This window comes from Mauremys reevesii, linkage group 6 (genome assembly GCF_016161935.1).
Source record: "Mauremys reevesii isolate NIE-2019 linkage group 6, ASM1616193v1, whole genome shotgun sequence".
In the NCBI taxonomy this organism is placed as follows: domain Eukaryota; kingdom Metazoa; phylum Chordata; order Testudines; family Geoemydidae; genus Mauremys; species Mauremys reevesii.
The window spans coordinates 91152757-91169556 of NC_052628.1; the positions used below are offsets into that span (position 1 = coordinate 91152757).

Consider the following 16800-nt stretch of genomic DNA (forward strand, 5'->3'; position numbering starts at 1 on the left):
ATACTGGTCATAAGTGTATGAAAATAAGAAACGCTCTTTCCTAACCATAATACTGTAGCACTATCATTATTAAACATTAGAAATCTTTAGTTGTGATGTGTAGGCTTGACTTAATATAACTTTCTTAAACAAAATTACAGGAGTAACTGATCGCATTGTACAATTTAACAATATGATGAATCTGAAGGAAGATAAGCTCAGAGGGAGATACCGAGACACACACAATGCTCTTCTGTGGCTAAGGGAGAACAAAGACCGATTTAAAAGAAGTGTCTGTGAACCCATGATGCTTGCAGTAAGAAAATTCGCTTGAGTATAATACTAATTAGTGGCTAATAGTGTGTCTTAAAAAAATTAAATTTTGGATTGGTTGTTATTTCTATTATAAACCTAAAATCTAGAGGCTCCCTAGCTTATCTACTGTTTTACAATGAGTTAGCAAACTGGAGTTCATTTAAATCAAAGTCTGCAGCTGGTTAAGATGTGTAATTTTTTTCATGCAAGTAATATAACAAGTGTGAAAGTTTTACTAGACTCCTTTGTACCTTGGGTATGTTGTTACATGGATGAACACAGAGTGCTTTCAGCCATCCAACATATAGGTTTCCAATGGAACTGCCCTTCAAGGTGGCCTCTACAGATTCCAGCTGGTGAGATATATCCCTCTTGTATTCCTCTGAAATTTGGGAATCTTCTAAGAAAGCAGTGGTGGTTGGGATTATATGCGAGCCTTCTCATAGTTCTGAATATTCAGAACAGAAGTTTTAAGAGGACTTTTGCTCCCCACCTGCTTCACTTGCTTCTTTTCTACATCTAGCTGCAGGCATAGAGGCGTTCAGTCTGTGCTCAGTCTTGGTTTGTTTCTTGGCCAGACTTTCCTATTATTGCTAATAGTTGTCAGTAATGTTCATTTTATATAGTTTTAGGTACTCAGAAGTCAGTAACTAAGTTTAACTAATCCTTCTAAACTTGCTGCTTCGTGCTAGTTTTGGAAATGCCAGAAATGGTTTTGCATTATCAGAATCAAATATTATTTTTGCCTTTTCCAGATCATTCGCTCCTACTGTATATAGCGTTGTCAGGTCAAGTTAATCAAAAAGATATCTTGATCTGAGGGCCATTACCTTTCTCCTTCAAGGCTAGTTAATCTTCACAGTGTTCATGAACATCTGAATCTTTCCCCCCTAATCTCTACTGTACAATTTAATCCTGTTTCTTTGAGAGTTTTAGGAACATCTGAAACTTTAAAATCAATTAAAATTAGCTCACCAGTTCTGAAATCACTAGTGGAAGCAATCAAACTTTGGTCAATTGCCACTGTATTTAATAGAGTTATATAGTAGTGTGTGTTGGTTTTCTCAAACATATCTTGATCCTTTTACAGCTAATAGTATGATATAATTTTAGTGTATTGATATGTTCCTAGTATTACCATATTTTACCGAGGTACAAAAACCTTCCTTCATCTTAAACAATGGATTTGTTTTGTCTGAGAATTCTTTCGAGAAAACCAGATTAACTTCTAGTAAATTCCAAATCATCTGTCTCCTCACAGGGCCTTGAGTTTCTATATTTATGTTTAGATGTGCTCACTGGCTACTAGTGAAATCAATGAGAACTGCATATGAATATCCTAGCGATGAATCTGGAGTTTTCTGATATTTCCACCTTTCCTTAGAGCAGGGTTCGGCAACCTTTCAGAAGTGGTGTGCTGAGTCTTCATTTATTCACTCTAATTTAAGGTTTCGTGTTCCAGTAATGCATTATAACGTTTTTAGAAGGTCTCTTGCTATATGTCTATAATATATAACTAAACTATTGTTGTATGTAAAGTAAATAAGGTTTTTAAAATGTTTAAGAAGCTTCATTTAAAATTAAAATGCAGAGCCCCCCGGACTGGTGGCCAGGACCCAAGCAGTGTGAGTGTCACTGAAAATTGCTCACGTGCTGCCTTTGGTACACGTGCCATAAGTTGCCTACCCCTGCCTTAGAACAAAGTATTGCCTTTGTTTTATTAAATGTTGGCTTGGATATTACCTGTCTTATGTTATTTATTGTTTTTAATGTGTTTTACTTTTATAATTATATTACATCACTCCATGATCCTCCTTTGTCTTTTTATCTGAGCAGATAAACATGAAAGACAATAGACATGCTAAATATGTTGAAAATCACATTTCAGCAAATGATATGAGGGCCTTTGTTTTTGAAAGTCAAGAAGATATGGAAATATTTCTTCGGGAGGCAAGTACTCAGTCATATAACATGCTAAAAATGTAGCTTAAAATAAATAATGTTGATGCAGGAACCCTCCAGTTTAGCGCATACTTATTATGACCACTAAGTAATTTATGCACTATGTAATAATACATTTGCTAGGTAAGATCAGGTTGGTTTTTTTTTGTAAACTGTACTGAGACCACAGATATGCAGACTCCCACCTGACTTTTCTCTTGCATAATTTAAATAAAAGAGCAAGATTTTTCAAAATCCAGAGAGGAGGATTTTTTGCTCTTGCATCCTTGTGCATCTGACTCATACCTGGCTCAGCTACTTAGGTGGGACAGTGGGCTCTGAATGACTGCTGTTGATTTGACTAATGTATTTTCTTGAAAAGCTTTTCCTACATGGTAGTAGTTAGGTAGTGGCTTTTGGAGAACTCAGCTGGTTGGGGCACCACAGCTGTGGGTTTTTGTGGATGCTTGCATATGTTTTAGTGGTTTGTGTTCCTTTCACCTTTTTGTTGAGACACCTTTTTTACTGGATATTTTGTCTTGTCTAGTAAATTGAAATTGAAAATGTATATATTTAAGGAATTGATAAAAAGATCAGTTAAACCTCTGGAGGGGTTAGTTCACATCTATATTACATATTTCCCAGATGCTGACGCAGAAAAGATCTTGCTACAGTAACTAATTTCTGTCCAGGATTTTGAAGGTCTCCAACGCAAAATTGCAAAGGAGATTGATCATTAATGGGGGGGAAAAAACCATAAGGAGGACTCTTCTTTTCTTTCTTTCAACTGGCCAACTGACCACAGTTTTCTGCTAACTGAATGTAGAGAGAAAGAAAGCCTCAGTGGATGTAAATAACTTTGGTTATCATGTGGGAGTCAGAATAATTTCAAATGCATGGTTGTGAGGTTAAGTCAATATAAAGGAAATGTTTGCTTCTATGAAATACATCTTTTTCATACATTAGTATCATTTTAATTTCACTCAAAACTCTTGTTTTTTGTTACTGAATATCTTGTTTGGTGTAACATTTAGGTGCGTGACCATCAGAAATTAAAAGTTAATGCTGTATGTGCACCCACTGTGTCATGTGCTGAAAATAGACCTTCAAGATCAGTTGAAGAATTGCAGTAAGTAATAAAATACTTAACTTTAAAACTATTGTCAACATTGAATGTTTTGGTCTTAGTGCAAAATGATGTAGCTGTGCACCATGCTTTTTATTGCAAATCAAACTCTTACCTCAAGATCTAATGTTTTTTTTCTTTCTGAATATTTGTGCTAACTTGTCATAAACAAAACTGGTTAAAGATCTATTTGTGATTTTCACCTTTTCTCTTCCTCAGCCAATATGGTGTTTTCTCTTATTTGCGAGAGTTATTTGATGCTCCTCATCCTGTGATGAGTTACCTTTGTTCCCAGTATCGTGTTCATGATGTCCCTGTGGGAACTGAGAAGACCAGAAGCATGATTGAAAGGGTGAGAGGTGCTAAATAACATGAGTAGGACTATGATTTTCTGAAGACCATATTTAAGAAAGTTGCTGCAAAATCGACATGAAAAAAGTTCATTTTGGATACAAATAAAACTTTTCACCTACTTAGTGGGGAGAAAACCAAGACCAGTGGCTTACATAATGAGTAGATTTTTAACACATTGGAGCAAACTATTGGTTGCAGTGCTTCACAGGAAGTTAAATGTTCATCGTACCCTAGTAATGCACTAATCAAATCTCTAAAACTCAGAGGTTTATTATGGTAAAAAGTCAAAACTATTAATCTGTTTTGTAGTAACCAAGTAAGCTTTTTGGGTGGCCAGGCCTGAAAGTTTCTGGGTACTTTTAAAGTAAAATAAATTACAAACATTTATTAGCTTTCCAAATTTTAAAATAAATGTTTTCATTTTGGAGCTAGGAAATCTCATGACCCCAGCTTGAAACAGTGAACTATTGAGAGCAGTAATTGGAAGGTACTTTCTGCTTGAAATGTCTTGTATCTAATATAGTCTTGTAACCTCCTCATTGTATTATTTGTTTTGATAAAGGAGATACAAGAAATTTAGACTTGTTTTAAATGGGCTGACAGAAAGAGTCACCTTCCTGGGAAGCCTGCGCACGCACTCTCTCTCTCTCCTTCCCTCCATATCTCACTCAGTGCTGACTTATGCATTTAAGATTTGCACTTGCAACTGTAATAAGAAATACTCCCTTCAGCACCAGTAGTTCTGTTTATGGTGAACAGTTGTTTTTCACCTTGCACAGAGAATGGAATTCCAAAGTGAAAAATGGCTTTTTCTTCTGGGTTATGGTTGGAAATTCACATTTTCTAAGGGAGCCTGTTCTCCTCAATAGGGAGAAAGGGAAAATTAATGCTCATTCAAGGAATAAGGTCTGCAGGCAGGGAAGCTAGTCCCTTATTTGTGGGAGAGGGGTTATCTCTCTCTCTCTCCTCTCTCATATGTTAGGGAGAGAACAGCAGGGTAGATGAGATGGCAGAAGATAAGAAATTCCCCTTCACCTCCTTATTTCGAAGGAGCTATCTACTGGTCTTGAAGCCAATCCTTTTGATGGGGAGGAAAGAGGATTCACTTGTTACGTGCTTAAGATTTGCTGGAGTGCACGTCTATGTCCAAAACACATCTCGGGTGCATTAGCCGAGGAGAGCTGGCAGCTGCTCCTCAACTCTGCTGGGAATTGTGCTTCCCATGTGAGAAATGACACTTCTCTGCATATCCTCTGGGGGCACTTACTGGAAGGTGAAAGAAGTCCAAAAAACTTTTTTTCTCCTCTTCTGGCAACTCATCCTATGGGTATGGATGAAAAGGAGCCCCCAGTTCACCAACCTAATGTGTTCATGATATACCTGGGGTAGAACAGCAGTTTTAAAATATCTATGAAGGGAATGCTTTCAAGTATCAAGTGGTTCTCTCTCCCCACTACCCCGACAAGGAACTGTCACACTCCCAATTCATTACTCATGGTGGCAGGTGAGAGAATCCCACCAGTTCCAAAATGTCAACAATAATTTACCTACTGATTATGTGATCAGCTATTTATTTTGAAACAAAAACTCCTCTTGTAGCACTTTAATATTTTATACAACTTGAAGTCATAAATGATACTTTCTGTAGCCTAGAACAGGAGCTAATAACTTTTCTACTGTGGTTACACAAACATGAAATTTCAAACATTAATAATTTTAAACTTTTTCCTTCACTTAAACTTGGCTTGATTTTCTTTCCTCTGCTGTGTGGACCACAGTTATGTGAGATGTTATGTGAATTTTATATTGGCTGTTTTGAGTTATTTGGGCACCACAACTGTTTTTTTCAGTGAAATGTGTGATATTCCTCATGCTCTCATAATAACTCTAATACTTAAATTAATTTTACTAAAATGTTGCAAACAAATTAATTTTTGAGCTCAGACCAAGCATGGGAAGGTTTACTCATAGACCTGAAGGAGAAAAAAGAGTTAGAATGGAATTGCCCTCTCAACCTTAAGGTGAACTGCAAAGCAAAATGAAGACTTAGTTAAGCACAGATTTCAGTACTCAGTAACCTCACAGTATCCAGGTTGTGGGGAGAATTTTGTACAGAGATTTTTAATTAATAATTTTCTAATTATTTTCCATTCTGGGAACTTCTTGATTCATCGTGATTCATTGACGATGTCACATAATCCTTCTGAAATATTGCAGTACCATGGGTTGTAATGAGGCTTCCCTTATTTCTGATGTCTCCATCTTGAGTGTCTTCAGTGAATCATGAAGTACCAGATATCAGGGAAGGTATGAGATTTTAAAAGAATAATGATAAATTCAGTGATAAATTCCACACCTCCTTTCAGGTATCTGTTCTTAACCAAAGTCTCAGTTTTGCTTTGGGACTTACCTCAAACGGTAACTCTTTGGAATACCATAATAGACATTTATATAGCATCTTTCTTCTCCAAAAATCTGAAAGAACTACCTATATAGTTTTGTGTCTATCCAGGAGTCATTCACTCATCACAGAAGTTGTTTTACTTTGTATGACAACACAGAATGAGTGTGATGTATTTTTTTTTATTGCTACTTTAATTCAGTCGGCAAAAACTTCAAATTCAATGATGCAACAAACTTGTTGAATCTCCTTTATGCAATGCATGTTCATACACCAGAAACTTGGCTAATTTTAGTATCTCCACTCCAAATCATATTTAGTTTATTTCCTATTCTGAAAATAATCTTCCTTGTTCAGAATAGGTGAGCCTTACATAAGATTTTTGTCAAATGGCTTTGTTTTTCATGTTTAGGTCATACAAGAAACCAAATTTAAGCAAATCTACACAGCAGAAGAAAGGTATTCAGTGAGAGTGTCTGCTTATACAAACCAAACTATTTCTAGTAACACATCCCTGAGACCAGCGCAGTTTCTCACTGTCACAGTAGATGCAGATGAAAGAAGGCAGTTGGAAAACCAACTAAAGGTAGGCTGTTTTATTTTAGTGTTTAGAAAAAAATTCTGAAGTACATAGATTGAAATACTGCCAATTTTTTGTTCAATAAAACTGTATTATTTGGCCTGGATCTGGTATGATTGTAATGAGAATATTAAAGATTTTTTGTGTCACTATTTACTATAGGATATTAATAGAGTTTTCCAGTTACGAGATTCTCAATTGCATACATTATCTGAGAGGCAGAAGGGTCTGGAACGCAAAGATAATGAGCTGAGACAGCAAAAGAAGGAACGTTTGGAGAGAAAAAACAAAAGGAAACAACTGGAATCAAAAATTAGTATGAAACATGATAGGTATGACTTCTGATGAGCCTGTTTGATTGCAAATATTTTCTCTTGCTGAGACAGCATTAAGATACAGAAATAAGTCTGAAGTATTAACATCAGTTATGATTTTGTATGTTGGTGACTAGGGCCATTTCAATAACAAAATGGAAATAACAAGCAATCCCTAAAATGTGTCTTGGCTACCCCTAGCCCATTGATTCTGATAAGATATAATTTATTCTTAAGAACTAGTTGGCAGCTGGGCTTCAGAAATGGGGTGGTATAGGTGATGCAGAGGCTTGATTCTCACACCTTTCACTTTTGAAATATAGGTAGGTTCATCTGTGATTGAGGTCACCAGTGAGGATATATTAGTTCTGTTAAGCCTGGTCTACACACAGTTTTGTATACTGGTGAAACAGTTTCTGATACAAATGAGAAGGGCGAGGAGGAGGATGATTAAAATAAAATAATTATACTGGATGTTGTTATACCAGTATAAAGGTACCTTTATACTCCTAATAGTTTTATTTATTTTCCCTTATAGGAATAAGCATACTGATATAAGCACCTTTATACTGGTATACATGCATCTGCACTATGTGGTTGTACACTTTAACTACCAATATAGTTAAAGCAGTACAACCTTTGTGTATAGACAAACCCTTAATCTAGTTTCCCATGGGTGTTTTGGTCTGTTACAAGATTATCACACAATTTTACATGATCAACAGAGATGTTATCTGGTCTTTGTTTCATAAACACTTGAAAAACCAAACTGAAGCCTCAACCCTAAAAGGGTTCATCTTCAAATATTATCTTAGTACTCTCATGAAACACCATTATATTCTTTTTTTGCTGATGAGATGGGAAATAAAGTACATTATAGCAAGTACTACAAAGATAAATGCACTGACTTAAATGTGGTCATGTAGCCTCCTTGCATCTTAGTGTTACAGTGTTGCTTCATTTTCCTAGGACATCATTAGAGGATAAAGTATAGACAGTGGTTTCTAAATTCAGATTCAGTTCTGCTTTGTTGTTCAGCCAGAATGGGTTATAGCAAGTTAAACCTTCCTCCCAGAAACTAATCCTGTTGCTTAATCTCCATTAGTCCAGTGAAGACAAAATCCTGAAGTTTCTCTTTAATTCAGATCTCCTAATCAGTTGTATGTTGCACTGCTTCAGTACCAGAAAACTCAGTCACTTTTTTTCTTAAGGTTTATCATATAGTGGAGAAAATATTTTTTGTCAGTAAAAAGAGGATTTTTGAAGCTTTGTGCTAATGTGTAAAACTCTTAAAATATTTGACCAAAATTTTGAAACTGGACTCCTAAATAAGTGGCTAAATTTTCTGAAGTCAGTGGGAGTGCAGATACTCAGCATCTCTGAAGATCAAGCCACTGTTATTTAAGTGCTTAACTTTGGGAAACCAGGCTTAAAAACATAGGCCAAAATTTCCAAACTCTCTTCTGCAGTGAGTGCAATAAGAGAAGATAAGTAGCTGTTTTTCATAAATTAATACATATAACAGAAATGAAAGAAAACAGCCTTAACTCTGCCTTGTAATGATGCGATGAAGGGGGAAAAAATCAGTTTAATCTTTTTGGGAACACACTCTAAAATGCCTTAATTGTAATTATATGCTCACTGAATAACGACATTACAGGGTACAGTTAGGATTACTTAAGTGTCTTAATTGTGCATTACTTGCCTTAACCCGTTCAGATTTCTTATAGGTGTAATCTTAATTCTGAATTCCTTGGGTTGAAAATGCTTGGTTTGGGGATAATGACAAGGATGTTGGAAGAGTCTTTACTCTAAAATTAGGCTTAGTCTACACTTAAAACTTAGGTCAACCTAGCTTCATCACTCAGGTCTGAAAGTTTTTGCATCCTGTGCAACATAGTTAGGTTGACCTAACCCCCACTGTAGACACAGCTAAGTTGACAGAAGAATTCTTGCATCAGTCTAGCGACTGCCTCTCAGAGAGGTAGATTACCTACATCAACAGAAAAACTCCTTCTGTCAGTGTAGGAAGTGTCTACGCTACAGTGCTACAGCAGCACATCTGCAGCACCATAGCTGTGTGACTGTAGCATCTGTACTGCAGACATACTCTTAGTGATACATACTCTGTCTTAACAGTCAAAAGACAGTATCTGATAGCTGTACCGTTATCATGTAGAAGAATCTAAGTTCTGAAATAGGATAAATTCAGTTTTGGGTTTGAGATGGTGTTCTAATCCATAGAGCAACATTATCACCTTTTTTGGAAAGCTGACCTGCATTTAGTCTGCTTACAGACAATAGAAAAAGGAAATGGAGGAGGAATGTAAGATTTGTTTTAGAACCATAGTAAAGAATGAGATCCCTTTTACAGATAACATTTTCTGCTGAATTTTTTACAGAATCCTTTAGGATGGGAGGGGGAGGAAGTCAAGAGGCAGAAAAATCATTTCCCCTTTTTCTTTATTTAGTAAGGGCAGTTGGACCTCTTCTAATTTTCAATGTATTCATTTATGATGGATCCTTTGGGATTAAGAACCTGGGTATCTCAGCATGATTTAATCAGTATTAATAATAAATTGGTTTCTTTCATAGTTTGAAACAGATGGAGCAAGATGCCATCAATCTAGAAGAGGAGTCTCAACAAACAAATGCTAGGATCAAAGAAATTAATGTCCAAAAAGCAAAACTTGTTACAGAATTAATGCAGCTCATAAAGGTATGGCTCCTTCTTAGCTTTATACACATTTTCCTTGTCGTGAAGGGCTAGTATCGTTAAAAATAAAAAAGCGGTGGGGGGGGGGGAGAAGTGGAGCTGCCTCAATAGTGGGAGGCGTTTTGAAATGTAGGTTTTTATTGTTAAAAGAGCTACGTTTACCGGTACTTCTGCTACATGAATATGTGCTTTGTTTGAACATAGCCCGTATAAACTCACTCCACTTTCTGTTGTTGGTGTGCACAGTTTACTACATGGATACTTAAATATTATAAACTGACTTGGATAAAAGCTGCCATCTTCCTGGCTAAAGAGGCTTCCAGCCCATGAAATTGCCTAGCAAACATATGTGCAGTATATAACCTTTTCACCAAATTTCTTCTATCCCCATATACATTTTTCAATTAATTTTATTTTCCTTAGACCCCTTTCTTATTGTTACTTCTATATGAACATATTTTCTTGGTCCTACAAGAAATACCCCAGTTTATGATAATTCAAAAAGAAAAATCTTTTCTGTAATTTTTTCTAGTTTGTTTGTTTTTGTCTTTTTGACAGCATTTGTGCATGTTTCATTTGTGTTTCCTCTGCATAGTTAATTTGTCTACTTCAGGTGGGTTTTTCACACAGCACCTGAGACATATCCCGCCCTTTTTTTACAAATTGTAAAATGCAATTGTAAAATCACAAAAATCAACGGGGGGTCAGGTGCAGTAGCTGAAATTACTTTGAACTCGGGTTTTTAAAGAACTGACTAGTTTTCAATTTGTCTGTGGCCCTTCAATAATTTTAAACTCCTTGGAATAGCAAATAAGTCATACATATTATAAATATTGTGTACACCTTTGTTGTATAAATGGTAATAGCCACTTCTTTGGGAAAGGTAGAGAACCATAAAATAAAATCCTTAAGTTTTAATAATCAGAGTAGATATTCTTCCCACTCCTCATAGACTTTAAGGTCAGAAGGGACCATCATGATCATCTAGTCTGACCTCCTGCACAATGCAGGCCACAGAATCTCACCCACCCACTCCTATAACAAACCCCTAACCTATGTCTGAGTTATTGAAGTCCTCAAGTTGTGGTTTGAAAACCTCAAGCTGCAGAGAATCCTCCAGAAAGTGACCTGTGCCCCATGCTGCAGAGGAAGGCGAAAAACTTCCAGGGCCTCTGCCAATCTGCCCTGGAGGAAAATTCCTTCCCGACCCCAAATATGGCGATCAGTTAAACCCTGAGCATGTGGGCAAGACTCACCAGCCAGCACCCAGGAAAGAATTCTCTGTAGTAACTCAGATCCCAACCCATCTAACATCCCATCACAGACCACTGGGCATACTTACCTGCTGATAATCAAAGATCAGTTGCCAAATGAATTTCCAAAATTAGGCTATCCCATCATACCATCCCCTCCATAAACTTATCAAGCTTAGTCTTGAAGCCAGGTATGTCTTTTGCCCCCACTACTCCCCTTGGAAGGCTGTTCCAGAACTTCACTCCTCTAATGGTTAGAAACCTTCGTCTAATTTCAAGTCTGAACTTCCTAGTGTCCTTAGTTATCTTCTTCAATTCCCAGGACCTTTGGGGGGGCTGCTTGTGCTAAATGGTCTTCCGTGTTCTGTGAAAGTCTTCAATTGTTTCCTACCACCTTTGGGGGTGAGTGTTTTTGTGGATACAGACTAACATGGCGACCCCTCTAATCCTTTTTTTTTTGGGTGTTGCCTGTGAAATAATGCTGGTTCTACTGCATTGAGTAGCCAGCATTAAAAGAAGTTTCTGCTTATCATGTCAAACAGATGAGTTGTTTTGGAGTGTATTGATAAGCCCTGAATGGCAGTGGTTGGAGTCTTTCACAGATCATGTAGGATCATCTGGCTGAAGCAGCTTTGAAAACCACAGAGAATTGCAGAAGATAACCAATTTTAAGGCACGGTGGGCTCCCAGGGTTTGTAAATTACTTTTAAAAAGTATTTTTTATAGGTGATATGCTGTTATTAAGCAACTAATTTTTCAAAAGGAATATTATTTTTATGAACAATTTTCTAAATTAAATTTAAAAATATCAGTTTATAAGAACAACAGCACACTCTAGGATGACTGTGTTTATCAGTCAACATGTAGTTAGTGTTCCTCTGCTTCTCATAAACAGCACAACTAAAGTGGCATGTACAGTTATAGACCTGTGAACCCCTTGTGTGGAGGAGTATTTTTTATTTTTCTCTTCCCGCTACCCCATAGCAAACTGGCTCTCTAATATACTTTCTATTCCTCAGCAATACATATTGGAAGGTATTTGATTGCCCAGCTGCATGGAAGAATGATAGTTGTTAATTATGTGTCACAGGAATGTATATCGATTATACAACAGTCTAGGCTACACAACCATCTCAGTACCGTGTTTCATACTGAAAAGTAAAATGCTCAACCAAATTAACAGGCTGCTGCTATGTACGGTCTCTTTAAAGGAGCAGTGAACTTCATAAGATTTTGTGAGCGTTCAAGTGAGAAGGACTAGATATTGCAGAAAGAAGTTTTGGGGGAGCACTTGGTGCTGGAAGGGTTGTTGAGGTCCTTCTGCAAAGAGTAACTGGATGGTGAAAGCCTGCATGCTTGTATGTTGGCTGTTGGTGTCAGGGCTGTGAGCCACAGCAGCATAGTATTCTAGGCAACCAGAATTGCAAAGCAGGTGGTGAGTGTGAACTCCTTGTTGGCCTGGGTGAACCCCAAAGCGTGACACAACAAGTAATTGTTTTTCCCTCTTTTTGTTACAGAACTCTAGCTCTTGTTTTTCCTTAAATAGCTGTAACCTTTAAAAATTACACACTTTTTTCAAATAATCAGAGGGGTAGCCGTGTTAGTCTGGATCTGTAAAAGCAGCAAAGAGTCTTGTGGCACCTTATAGACTAACAGACGTTTTGGAGCATAAGCTTTCGTGGGTGAATACCCACTTCGTCGGATGCATCCACGTCGGATGTATTCACCCACGAAAGCTCATGCTCCAAAACGTCTCTTACTCTATAAGGTTCCACAAGACTCTTTGCTGCTTTTTCAAATAATGTAATCTTAGGTTTTTAAAAAAATTACTTCATAATTTTTGTAACTTTTGAAGCAGAGCATTTGCCTAGATGTTGTTTACATAACCTTCACAGCTGTAAGTAATGTTAAAAAAAACCAAATATATATGTTTAGTTGCACATCGTGCACACCAGCAAAGCTCTGCTTTTGCTACAAAATAAATTAGAAGTTTAGCTTCCTTGTGTGGGAGAGACAAGAAATTCTTAAACAAACAAGCACCTTGCTGCTTCAAGAAACAAACTGAAAACAAAATTGGGTTGGAGAGCTGAATCTGGAGTCCAAAACTTTGTATAAAAATTGATATCTTGTAAGCTGGTTTGCAAAGCCTGATGCTGCTGACAATGTATCAGTTTCGAGTGTTTCACGACAAAGGCGATTTATGGTTTTTTGCTCTGCAGAATTGCATAACACTGAACATCCTCAAAGTGGATTTGGTTCTTCAGAGCACTACAGTGAATTCCAAGAAGAATAGACTAGAATCTGATTATAAAGCAGCAACTGTACAACTAAGAGCTTTAGAGGTAAGCTTTGCTTTTTATTTCTTGATGTATTGGTAAATCAACTTTGAAAACATACTTTTTGCCCGGAGGCCTCTGCACTCAGGAATGGGCTGCTTCTGTTCTCTTTCTTAGTAATAGGTATCTCTACTCCTGTTGCTAAGGTTTTGTGCTTTCTGAAGCTTGCATCAGTTCTCCAGTCCCTTTCCCTTCCAGGTGAAAAGGAGCTTTGCATCCTCATGCTAACCAAGATGGCTGCCTCTTCTGTGAAGATGTGCCCTAAACATTTTAAACAGTGTGGAACTGGCATAATATCCTGCATAGTGGGCCCCTTTGGCCCAATCTGTCATTTAGAAATGTCATCTTCCTCCAGTGAGTAGCTCCAGTTGGGGCCAACCTCCCAGAACTGACACTTGGTAGTGGACTGACCCAAATGGGATCTGATGAAGATCTGGAGGAAAGCACATTCAAATAGGATAGGGTTGAGACCCTAGTTCTCCATAGCTGTTTTCCTTATCCTTTTTATTAAACTCCTACCTTTGGGGAGGCCTAGCGGAATGAGTGGGAGCAAGTTTCTTCCCCATTGCCATTTCTCCTACACTCTGACTTTCTAACATTTAAAAGTAATGCGCTAAATGTTTCACATAAACTAATTGTATGGAGGAATTTAGCATATATGGTAGACATGAGAACTTTCATAATTTCTGACCTGATCCTGCAAGTACAAAGTGAGAATTTGTGTGTGCAAGAGGGGTCCCATATTTTCAGTTCACCTGTGACCTGAATCAATATCACTTGTTTGACAACTGCATGCAGCAGAAAAGTTGAAATAATATAAAGTTTTCAAGAAACTGCAGGCAAAGGTACAGAGACTGGTGCACAAAGTAGTAATTAGTATGAGGTATTACAGAAATTATGTAGTGAAACTAAATTAAAACCTACACATTATGATTAAACATCAAATTAATTGCCAAATAATCAACAGACAGCCACAGATCACATGTTACTCTTGCTGCCATTCGTGAAGATTAGAGCAGGGGACAATAAAAAAAAAATCCAAACCAGTGGTGCCTGCAGCCATATGCACATTACACATAGTGCGTACCATTGGTGGGGTAGAGCTGCTCCGGTGCCAGGCATCCCAACCTGAGTGACACTGGAACACTGCACAGTGACTCACAATGCCACTGGCTGAGATTTGTCCCGGTCATGATGGAGGGGTGGATGGGCCAAACTTGAGTGGCGCCGTGCTGAGTTAAAGTGAGAGTGGTTCAGTTCTGCATACCATGTGAAAAATTTCTGGTGCCGCTCCTGTGAGAAATCCGGGGAACTCTTGCTAATATTGCATTTATTAATAATGTTTCTTTTACTAAAAGTTGTTAGTCTTTAAAATATTGTTATAAGACCAGAATGGCCCATAAAACCCAATTCATTCCCTCTTCCAGAGGAAAGAGGGCTGCATATGTTCATGTGTGAGTTGTCAGCACTGGGATTCCGTGGGAATAGCAGCACATTGAGTATATTTTAGACACTTGGATTGAAATGCATTTTCCTTCCCAAAGTGTATGCTTCAGAATGTGACACGTTAGTAGCAACAGATTTGTGGGGTTTTTTTGTTTGTCATGGCAGCTCAAGTCAGAACCTTAGTATTATTTTAACAACTTTTTGTATTTAATTTGTCTAATGAGCATGAGAAGCAAGTGCGTGTTTATGACCCATATTGAACAGTAGGGAGGATTGTTAGCCCCATCTGCTCATTGGATAATTGGCACAGTCGCCTTTGTGTTTATGATGATTGAAAGAGACTTGTTAATTGTCTTGCTTTGATAGCTCGTTAATTTTTAGGTTCATTTGGTGTAATTTTTTTAAATGATTGGTATTAAACTCAGTATGTACGTTGTTGTTTTTTCTTTTAGGCCAAGTTTGAAGAAAATGCAAATTCTGTTTTCCTTCTGTATGAATTGCCCATCTTTAATTATTTAAATACTGTCACTAAGAATGCATTCAAACACACATGCATGGGAAAATATTGGCTACTGGTTACTATATTTTCTTTGACTAGTTTCTCATTTCCCAAAAAAACAATTGCACTGCTTATGAACATAAAAGAATACAAATTGCTTATGAAAATAGAATGCCAGAGGGTTCTAGTATCCAGTAGCATGCCTCTCAGTAACTATGCCTTAGCGCCACTCTAGCATAGAACTCTCTCCCTCACTGCCCAAACTAACCTCTCTTCCTGAATTAGTTCTTATATTGTCAGCTGAAATAACAGTAACACATAGCTCACCCTAAGTCTTCTCCCTTAAGCTAGAATTTCCCTCTAGGACCCATCTATTCCAGACAGTAATTCCCTGTGCCCAGAGGGGCACTCTCACATCCCTTATATACAGGGTGGGATTAACTAACTGTACTTGCCAAATGTTAGCATTTCCATGAAATATTCGAACACATCATAACTGGATGGGTCTATAGAAGGTTCCACATGTATGTACTTATATACATACTTACGCATGTGTGAGAAAATACCCATCTCATGTGATAGCCAGGTAATAAATATCAGTCATATGATAAATGAATTTATCACACACATTTGAATGCCTCACCTACCTACTAATCCATTTATCCTGGTATTTATTCTAACACTCGTAGCCCAGAACAGCTTCAAACACCTACTTTTTTTCTTTTTAAAAAAATCAGCCTGCCCCAATATGTTTCAGTGATGGCAAAATTCAGTGATGTGCCTAAAAACATCGCTTTAAGGCCTGTTCCATGCAGCCCTGCAGAGTTATAAATGGGAGCTTCTAGCCTTGGAATTGCTAGAGATGACAGACTATAAAATTGACATTTTTATTTACAGAAAAACGATATGTCATTTTCACAGGTTCTTTTTGGCTTCTTTTGAACCCCGTACGTTTGGACTCATGGTAATGAAGGCAATTGGCTTTTAAAGTATTGGGATACAAAAAATAGTCCGGTTACATTTTGAAAACTCACTAAAATGTTCCTAAATATTTTTCTGTAACATATAGCATGAATAAACACATAGTGGAGCAGATGTGGTGAGGGATGTAGGTTTCATTGACACTCATTTTGAGTGACCTGTGTAACTCACTTTTGGCTTGTGAGTAATTGGGCCATCCCCAACTTATGACCATAAGTTTTATGCTACACCACACCATCATGAATTCTTCCTTTCTGTCTATATGCACACAGTGCCCCCCCCCCCAAAGCATTAACACAACATTAGAGAAATCAAATTTTCAGAACTAAAAAAAGGTAGAATTAATGCCAAGAATTTGCAGTAATTTGTGCTTTAAAAATACCTACATAGAGGGTTGAAAATTCCATCTTAACTTTCTCCTATGCTTCTACTTTAAAATGGGGAACTTTTTATATCATTATAAAATACCTGTTCAGACTGGGTAGTTCTTTACAACTTTACATATGCAGTCTTTAATGCCTTGCTTGATTTTTTTTTCAGTCGCAAGACTTCAAAATAG

General features: G+C 37.3%; 1 protein-coding gene across 3 annotated transcripts in view; it reads left to right on the top strand.

The window, feature by feature from the left end:
• Window positions 1-16800, top strand: part of SMC5 (structural maintenance of chromosomes 5) — an 83163-nt gene that overhangs the window by 47273 nt on the left and 19090 nt on the right. For all 3 annotated transcript variants that reach the window (XM_039544669.1, XM_039544670.1, XM_039544668.1), the window contains exons 10-17: window positions 141-295; window positions 2131-2244; window positions 3270-3364; window positions 3581-3713; window positions 6529-6702; window positions 6859-7028; window positions 9606-9729; window positions 13199-13321. In XM_039544669.1, the coding sequence (XP_039400603.1) occupies window positions 141-295; window positions 2131-2244; window positions 3270-3364; window positions 3581-3713; window positions 6529-6702; window positions 6859-7028; window positions 9606-9729; window positions 13199-13321 (1088 nt within the window). The remainder of the gene's footprint in view (window positions 1-140; window positions 296-2130; window positions 2245-3269; window positions 3365-3580; window positions 3714-6528; window positions 6703-6858; window positions 7029-9605; window positions 9730-13198; window positions 13322-16800) is intronic.